The 9,303-nt window shown below is 46.6% G+C and overlaps 2 protein-coding genes across 2 annotated transcripts; one reads left to right on the top strand and one right to left on the bottom strand.

Annotated features, from left to right (window-relative positions):
* Positions 1-356: 356 nt before the first annotated feature.
* Positions 357-4,447, top strand: N7484_007796 (uncharacterized protein; the record flags this gene model as incomplete). The annotated part of the gene is made up of 5 exons (XM_057118183.1): positions 357-770; positions 834-1,413; positions 1,452-1,668; positions 2,707-3,512; positions 3,627-4,447. 5 exons carry the CDS (start codon positions 357-359, stop codon positions 4,445-4,447), a joined length of 2,838 nt encoding a protein of 945 aa, XP_056971218.1.
* Positions 4,448-5,057: 610 nt separating this feature from the next.
* On the bottom strand, positions 5,058-5,879 carry N7484_007797 (uncharacterized protein; the record flags this gene model as incomplete). Its single annotated transcript, XM_057118184.1, has 1 exon — positions 5,058-5,879. One exon carries the CDS (start codon positions 5,877-5,879, stop codon positions 5,058-5,060), a length of 822 nt encoding a protein of 273 aa, XP_056971219.1.
* Positions 5,880-9,303: the final 3,424 nt, after the last annotated feature.

Genomic DNA, 9,303 nt, shown 5'->3' on the forward strand with positions numbered 1-9,303 from the left:
GTATATATTTGTGGGTGACCGCCGTCTATCGCGAGGGTTTCCCAACTCAATCACCATTCCCAATGATCTGGGGTAAAGATCATCGAAACACATTGCTCAATTTGATTCTGGCGAGATCATTGCGTCGGCAATATGCAAGGTAATCATTTCCAATTCTTATCTTATCTTGTCGTGGGCGCATACACTTTCCTTTTTCGGCGATTGATGGATGATTGATTCCTCAGTGGTATACCTCTTCACTCTCACTCGCTCTCGATTCATATCGGCGGGTGCCAGCCAAAGGTTTTTGCAACATCATATCCGGATTAGAATCTTCACGCTTCGGGCGCTCAATTTCCATTCCCTCTTCTGTCACCATGGACCCCCAAGTGTTAGCTGACTGGGCGGAGTGCGATAAAACCGACACTCTCTTCGTGGTGATTTGTAGTGTCATTTGCTGGGGAATTATCCCAGCTGTCGGCCTTGGTTATTCAGGGTATTCCACGCGCCACAACTCCCTGGCATCTTTTTTCCCCGCATTACTGGCGGTCATCTGTGTCTCCCTTCAGTGGTACATTCTAGGTTACTCGCTAGCTTACGGAGAAGGCAATGGATTCATCGGAGATTTGAAATATGTTTTCCATCAAGGTGTTCTTGCGCAGCCGGTGGGCACTATTCCAGCCATTCTGTTCAGTGAATTCCAGCTTGTCTTTGCCGCTACCGTTGCGGCAATTGCCATCGGAGGGGCTTGTGAACGAGGCAGACTGCTTCCCCTGGTTCCCTTTCTTTTCGTGAGTGGGATCATCACCAGCTGCCGTAGATCTGTATCACTGGCTAATGGGAACTGGTAACAGCTCTGGACCACCTTTGTATACTGCCCGCTGGCGCACATGGTATGGTCCGAATCTGGGTTTTTAAACCAAATGGGCGTCCTCGACTTTGCCGGTGGAACGCCCGTGCATATTTGCAGTGGCGCGACTGCGACTGCTATATCAGTGTACCTGTCACATCCACTTTTTCGCTCACGGAAATCTAATGCCCGGACTCCATCGCATCTGAAACTCCACAAGCCACACAATACCATTTCCCAACTGTTGTCTCTGGTCACGATATGGGGATCCTGGCTTGCATTTGACGCCGGCACTACCTTGAGCTTTAACTTCAAGTCGGTCCATGCTCTTTGCGTCACCAATGTATGTGCAGCGGCCGGAGCCTTGACCTGGAATATAATCACATATTATGAAACGGGAAAGTTTTCTTTGGACTCAACATTCCTCGGAGCTATTTCAGGGTTAGTCATGATTACTCCTGCGGCAGGCTTTATCAGCATGACCACATCTCTTTTTTTCGGCATTGTTGGAGCATTGGTCTGTCGTCAGGCGCTACGGATTAAGTTCACTGCTTTAGCTCGACGTCTCAGATGGGTTGATAATGGTGACTCTTTTGCCACACACTGCATCGGGGGTTTCTAGGCACCATTGCGACCGGTCTCTTTGCCAATAAAGAAGTGGCTGCTTTTGATGGAACGACCGAAATTGTCGGCGGTGTTTTTGTGGACGGTAATTTCCCTCAGATCTTTGTTCAGATCCTCGAAGCCATTATTGGTTTTACCTCGGCCTTCGGAGCCTCTTATCTGATTTTTGCTGGCCTTGATTGCATTCCCGGTCTCGAAGTTCTTGCCATAGATGAGTAAGGTTTTTTCCTTTTTTTTTTTTTTTTTTTTTTTTTCTCAACATTCTGCCTCTCCTTGGAAGTCAACATGATACTGACGGATTTCAAAAGCCAAATCATCTCAGGATTGGATACTATACAAGTGGAAGAGTCACTCCACAGTGCGCAATGGAAAGATGAGGAGGACTATTTGGCACTGGAATCTCCAAACAGTATTTGTTTGGCATGAGCATGGGGATCCAAACTGCCGTGGACGTGTAGCTTGGAAAATCGGTTGAGAATTAGCTAGAATATTTTTTGGATTAGGTGCGCCGAATCTTTAGGAACCATTGGTCAATACGTGCCATATAAATGAAAAACACTATACTTATCCGACCAATACGACAGCTCTTAGACAGTGGGGATGGCCAATAGTGCTTATTTTACCCCGCACTGCGATAAGAGCTGATACGGTTATTGGAAGTTATCGGGAGCTTTGATACAATCTGCCCGACTTCTACGGGCTACAATAAACTTGTCCAGCAGGAATAATAGGACCACATCTGACCGGGGTGCGTCAACCGACAGCGGCGCTTACATATAGCCCTACCACCTGACACCTGAATGAACCTAGTCGAAGTCTTTCAATGTCATCCTTAGCGTCGATTCTACACGCTGAATCGCTGATTCCTTTTGAACGCAATACAATCCTCTTCGAACCTCGATAATATAGGTTCCCGTGGTCTATACGGTATCATATTACTCGTGGGAGTATGAGGGCGTCTTCCACCCGAAGCCGCGGAGGATGTACCAGATGCAAGGAACGAAAGGTTCGGGACCTCCGCCATCTCTCAAAAGACACATTCTAATCCTTTTATTATTTCAGCGTAAATGCGACGAAACCAAGCCTGCCTGTCAGAACTGCACGACCAAGAACCTCGTTTGCCGTTACCACCTCTCTGTACGATGGTCTCAGAAACACGAAAAGGGCAGTCGACGAAAAAAATCAGAGTCGGCGTCCCCAGCCAGGCCAAAGTCTCCACTTATCTCTTCCTCTATTCATTCCAATACTTGCAGGACAAGTGTGACTGAAGAGCGCGAGAGGGATCGAATCGGTAGCTCTCGACGGCAACAGCAGGATGTCGCGGATAACGGTCCTAACGAAAGCTTCGATGGCCTCCCTATCGAATGTCTCCCGGCGTCCTCTCTCCATTTGAGAAAGACAACGACCAGTACGCTTTCAAATGTCGATATGAACTTCCTCCTTCGGGAAAGCGCACTGGACGGTTTGGCCGAAGACTCCATAGAGCTTACACGAGGCTGGAATATGCCAACGACTGGCGATTTTGTTGAGAACTCAAGTGAATATTTTTATAATGAATTGAATCTTGAACAGATGGGCGATAGCGATAATGCTTTTAATTGCATGGAACTACATGACAGTTTCAGGCATATCGGGACGTCACATGAATCGACGGAATGGTCTTCTCTTGTTTCTCGATACTTCCAAATGATTGAACACCCCCCATTGCTTCCATCATTGGAGAACAAAACCACAACCCTAGTTCAATATTACTTCCATGATACATGCGCAACTTGGTCATCTTTTGACTCGGAAAAGAACCCATTTAGGACCGCTATTGAGGTTCTTTGGCAAAAATCCCCACTGATATACTATGCCATCCAAAGTAACGCAGCCGCCCACCTCTCCAATCAGTTTTCTAGCATGCAAATAACGGCCTCCAACATGCGAGAGAAAGCGCATGCCGCTTTCCTTCAGGAGCTGCGGAGTGCAACAAATACCCATTCAACTGGCGATGAACTCCTCCTTGCGACACTTCTTCTAGGCGTCTCTGCTTCTTGGCATGACAGCGATGACCTGGGTCTGTCGTATCTGTGCATTGCTAGATTTCTTATTCGTACAAGGTTATTGAGTCAAGGTTCAGGGCATCATCAAACATTAGATCGGAACATTAGATTTTTTGTCGAAGCCTTAGTCTACTGGGAAATGGTCGCAGCCTTTGTTTCTGGCGAAGGCTTCAAATCGCCTCCGATAACGACACCAGACCCAAGTCATTTTCCTTGGGCTGAGCCTCTGGCTACCACCGTGATCCCTCATCCATGGACTGGCATTGCACCTCGAGTAATGCTACTTTTTGGTGAGGTCGGGCGTCTCGTGCAAGACTACGCAACATCAGCAGGAAAACCGAGGACAGATCTGAATCTGGTGGCCTTAGCGACGAAACTCGAGGAGGATCTCCTGTCCGTTTGTATCCCGACAGAGGATAAGATTGCAGACGTATATGATGAGTTGACCAGCAAGAATGACTTCATAGTCTTTGCCGAGGCTACTCGATGTGCAGCACTGTTGCAAATATATCGTGTCTTTCCCGATGTACTTCACTGGAGGCTTGGTGCGGGAACGTTCAAAATTATGCCTCTGCTCGACGTGGCGGAACTAAACAGCGGCAAAAACATGAGCGGCTCATGGCTCATCGGTTTAGCAATGCATGTCTTGAATCTCCTTGCCTCCGTTCCCGCTTACTCGGGCGTTCGATGTGTTCAGTTACTCCCGCTTGCCACGGCAGCTTTTGAACTACGTGCTTCTCCCGGAACTTCATACAGCGATGTGGAAATAGCAAAGTTCCGGGACTTTGTCATGGGAAGACTAGAGCTTTTGGCAGGGAGACTGCCGTCAAAGCCTATATCACGCATCACGCAACTGTTAAATGAGGTGTGGCGAAGGAATGACCGAGGCGATGATACTTTCTGGCTCAATGTCATGGTTGATAAAAATTGGAAAACCTTCTTAGGTTGATCGATGTTCGTCTTGCAGAATCTGGCACCTGGAAGAATGGCAAGATTGCCAATTGTTCGGCTGACACTTGCTCTCTAATTCTCTAATTATATTGCCCGGCAAACAATGCGAATCAATGAATATTAAAAAATTAACAGGTGTGCCCATGAATTGCAACTTCTTGTTCCAGCAACCATTCAGCTAACGAGGTCTAGAATGAGCCTGTTGTGCTCACCTCGTCTTATGAACTGGGGTTTATTATTTACCATGTTTTTTTTTTTTTTTTTTTGTTTTGCCAACTCACAAAATGGTCTAATTTTACCAATTGTCTTGTACATACGACCATAGGGTGTGGAGAACAGGGCTTCCCGTCCGCTCAGCCGTACTTAAGCCACACGCCGGTTAGTTAGTAGTATGGTGGGTGACCACATGCGAATCCTGACTGTTGTATGTTTTTTTTTCTTTGAGCCATTTGTCTTCATGCGTGTAATGTTAGTTAGGGATGGGAATATCGTGTGGCAGGCCGATACAACGAGGAACATCAATCAACTAGGGAATGGTCCCGTCGGCACAACACGGATTCTTTTTTTCCTTTGTTCACGGACTTGTTCATCCTTCCTAGGAAGAAGTCTCAGTAATTCTCTTCTCCAGAGCTCTCCTCTTCTTCTTCCCCCGTATTGCTGTCTTGCTCTTCCTTAAAAAAGAACCCTGTCAACATCTTTTTGAACACATCCTGTTGCCGATCGCACCACCACGCGTACCGCCCATGCTTCTCATAAGGCGTAAAACTCATCGGCTTGTAGGCATGATTAAGCTGCTCAAGAAAGCCCTTGTTCCGTTGCCGTCGAATTTTCTGCTGCAACCAGTGATGAGCCGCCGGATCGCGGTCCATGATCTGCTCAAGGACAGGATCTTTGATCCCCCAAGGATCAAAAATACACAAGAAGTCCGACAGTAAACAGCTCTGCTCGAGATCCATGCTTCCAATGCACTCCTTCTGTTCGGGGACGCCAAGTCGCATCAGTCCCCAGATCTGGTAGTGGGCACGGATGAAGCGGATTTCTTCAAGAGGCGACAAGACCTTAGGGACTTGTGGGTCCCAATGGCGATGTTTTTTCACGCGATCAAGGAATGAAGTGGCTAGATCATTGACGTTCTGGGAAGTTTGTATGATCCGAGCAACGTCCGAGATTTCCAGAACTTGGGCATCCAAGGCGAGATATCCCTGCTTGGCCAGGAGAGCCCGTAAATCTTCATAACAGGGAGTGGTTGTGGATGCAACAAGATTGCAGATGTATGACGTGTGCTCCTTCCAGATCCTGTTCAGCCGTTTACAGCTTGCAGCGAGGTTGGCAACATCCTTGAATGAAGAGGAGCAACCGAAGACTACCACCAGAAGCTCGGCGGGGAAAGTCAGCAGTGAGACGCCCTTTGCGGGAGACAAGATAGCCATGATCGCGTGAAGCCAAAGATTTAGAGAGATTCGAGGGAGAAGAATAATTAAACGATGACACTTTAGACTCTTTGAAGTGAAATTTGGATTGTTGAGGTTATTCAAAAAGAGATCATCTCACATATGGTAGGTGAGGGGAAGAAGAGGGAAAAGAAGAGAGAAGAGCGGTAACAGCGTACTTGATGCTGAAAAGTGAAAGTGAAGGGCTACCTTCACTGACACAAGGGTGGGAGGTTGTAGAGAGTAAAAGGAAGTTGGTGCCTATTCATAATGCACTGCCTCAATGCACGCGTCACCTGACTTAGGAAACTCATCTGAGATTGTAAGTTTGTGTAGAAAGTGAAGAACTGTGCGGTATCTTGTCTATTGAGAACTATTCACAGTCCAAGGCCAATGAATTGAAAGCCCAGAGTCTGTTTGTCTATGCTGCTTTAACTTATCTTCTCTCGCGATAGCCGAATGATAGCGATATATTTCGTATTTCGTCACTCGTGACACGACGATGCCTGGAGGAGTGTCGGAACACGTAATCAGGGCGGTCAATCAAGGTCCTATGGGTATTCGATTCAATATATATCTGTCTAGTTGTTCTCCTATCTCTATGCGCACACCTTATATGCTGGCTTACTAATCTAGCTAGCTTACATCATCAAAATTATGCCGACACACCCCCTCAGCTTAAGCACCCTACAATTGATTAAGCTAGACCCATAATCAGCCAATTCCTTCAATTCTGCAATCTTCCGAATCAGCCTCCATTACCTAATTAGGCCATACTAACTTATCATTCCCTCCATCTCATTCCATAATCAAATGCTCAACGTCCACCAGGCCTAACAGTTTAACGAATATCTCATGCTTTTGCCTCGGCAGCACCTTAGTGAGTCCGTCTGCGACCATTTATCCAGTCGGAACCCATCGGATCCAAACTCGACCTTCCCTAACCTCTTATCTTAGCCAGTAACCGTGTATATCCACATGTCGAAGCTTAGTGTTAAATGGCGTGTCTTCCGCGTTAATCAGGTCAACCGTACGGGTATTATCGCATTCGATCGTGAGTTTATCTAGGTATTCGAACCCGATCCTTCTAAATAGTCTATCCCACCACTATAACGCTTTACTAGCGTCCGAGAGACCTAACAACTCGGCCTCGGTAGTGAATATAGTGACTATTCTCTGCCTCGTCGCCTTTTAGTTAACTAGGCCTCTAAATATCTAACATATATATCCAGTAGAGCTCGTCCGATCGCCGTTATCCATGTATGAAGCGTTACTTAATATCCTAACCACGTCCTGGTCGTCTTCGACCAGCCCATACTGGATCCCCTAGTATCTCGTCGTGTAAAGGTAATATATAAGGCGTTCGATCGCGGCGTGATACTTAGGCCCTAGGTTCTAAAGGAACTAGGCGAGGGTCGAAGCCTTCTTCGCTACATCTAGACAGGTGATTATAGTGCCATACTAGACTAATCCTACCTTCTACTGGTAATCATATATACTCTATGGACTCGCTTACCCCTCAAATAGGTCAAGCTTCTCCACGGCCCCTGGTGTCCATACACGTGCTTGTCTAGTGAGGTTATACCGCTCCACAACGCTCGTAAAGTAGCTATCTTGAACTAGCTAGAGTTTCCGTTCTACACAGTTCCGTAAGATTCTGATCCCGAGGAACCATTCAGCATCACCTTGATCCATAAGCTCCCAATATTTCTCGAGCTCTTACTTAAGCTAACGTGCTCGTTCTCTTACTATATAATAACTCGCTATAAGGATATCATCAACATAGAAGAACATAATGATCCCTTCTCCAACAAACACGCATGGATCCTCCGCGACCTACTCTAATCCAAGACCTTTTAAAACCCTCATAGCGTCCTACTACTAGAGTCTCAGTGCAATTCTCAGTCTATATAAGGCCCTGAGTAATAACTAGCATCTCCCTTAGGTCTTAAAGCCTTCTAGCATCAAGGTATACACTTCTATACAGAGCTTACTATTTAGAAACGTGGTAACCGCATCTCGCTGACGGAGATCTAAGTCGTACGCCGTATATAGGGCGAAAAGCGTCCTCGCTGTCTAAGTAGCGAGCGTTACCGCCCGTTTTTCTTCGGCCGAAATAGATTATAAGTCTCCACGTACACATATCCGTGCTTTACACTTGATGAGAAACCCGTCCTGATCGAATTTATACGCGTACACCCACATAAGCGGTAGCACTTATGTCCCTCGATCCTTTGGTATCTCAACTTCCTGGTACGTTTCCTTCGCTTATAACCCGTCTAGTTCTACCCTCATAGCCTTGCTGAATCCATCACTTAACGGATGCTTCTAGACGTCTTTATAACGTTCTAGCGGTGGTGGAAGATCATCTTGGTGTTATCGGTGCGAGGGCTTCAGGGCGTATAGACCTATTATAAAGGCTTAGAGGGTCATGGACGTAGTATCATCATCTACTAACGTCGTCGTGCGGTAGGCGAAATCCTCATCTCGTCGCTGTCTGCGTATCCTTGGTCTATTTATGATATTCCCGATATCTAGAGCCGCTCTATCCACGTCCTCGACCTTGTCTTCGTCTTCGTCCGGGTCTGACCGTGCGAGCTCGCTCGTCTCTCGCATTGATATAGGAGTCTCTGGCGTTAGATCCCCTCTATACCCTTCGTTTTCCTCATTCATAACCCCACCTACCCCTTAATCTATGGTAGAGTCATTGCTAGGAGATCTTGGTGGCGTCCAAGACGGTTTAATATGTCCGTTTGGATCCATTTCCTTACTATTTAAATTATTTAAGTCCTATATCCTATCCTGCTCAGGACTATCTTTAATGGTAGGTGGTGGCATGTCTAGCATATCCTTAGCCAGGTCCTACGCGTTATCTGCACCCCCTGCCGTTGGAGATAGTTCTAGAGTATCTCTTCCTGAATCTACACTCTCTACTTGCTTATTAAGCCCCTATAGAATAGATTTACCTTTGTATCTTACCTCTATGATCTCTGGATGCACGTTCTGCGGGAGCGGCATGCGTACGACCTCATCTGGCTGGTTTTCGGCCGAAAAACGTCGAGACTTGTCAAAGATGGCATCTCTTACCATACGCACCTACCCATGGTATGGCATCTAGATCTTCTAGATATTTGATGCCATGTATCCGACCAGATACCCAATCTCTGCACGGGATCGTATCTTATCCAGTCGTGGAATGGTCGGATTCCGATAATATATAAGAGATCCATATAGATGTATATTCGCTAATAACGTCTTTGGTAGCTCTGATTTATCGACGAACTATCGAGCCTCTTCCCACGGAACTATCTAGTTCCCACTTTCTAACCTCGTTGGCGTACGATTTAGTAGATACACCGCTATCGCGATGGCTTCGGGCCAGAGCTTATCCGGTAACTTGCCTTCTTTAATAAGCGCTCGAGCT

The sequence above is a fragment of the Penicillium longicatenatum genome, assembly GCF_028827895.1.
Source record: "Penicillium longicatenatum strain IBT 33135 chromosome Unknown contig_4_segment0_segment0, whole genome shotgun sequence".
Lineage (NCBI taxonomy): Eukaryota > Fungi > Ascomycota > Eurotiomycetes > Eurotiales > Aspergillaceae > Penicillium > Penicillium longicatenatum.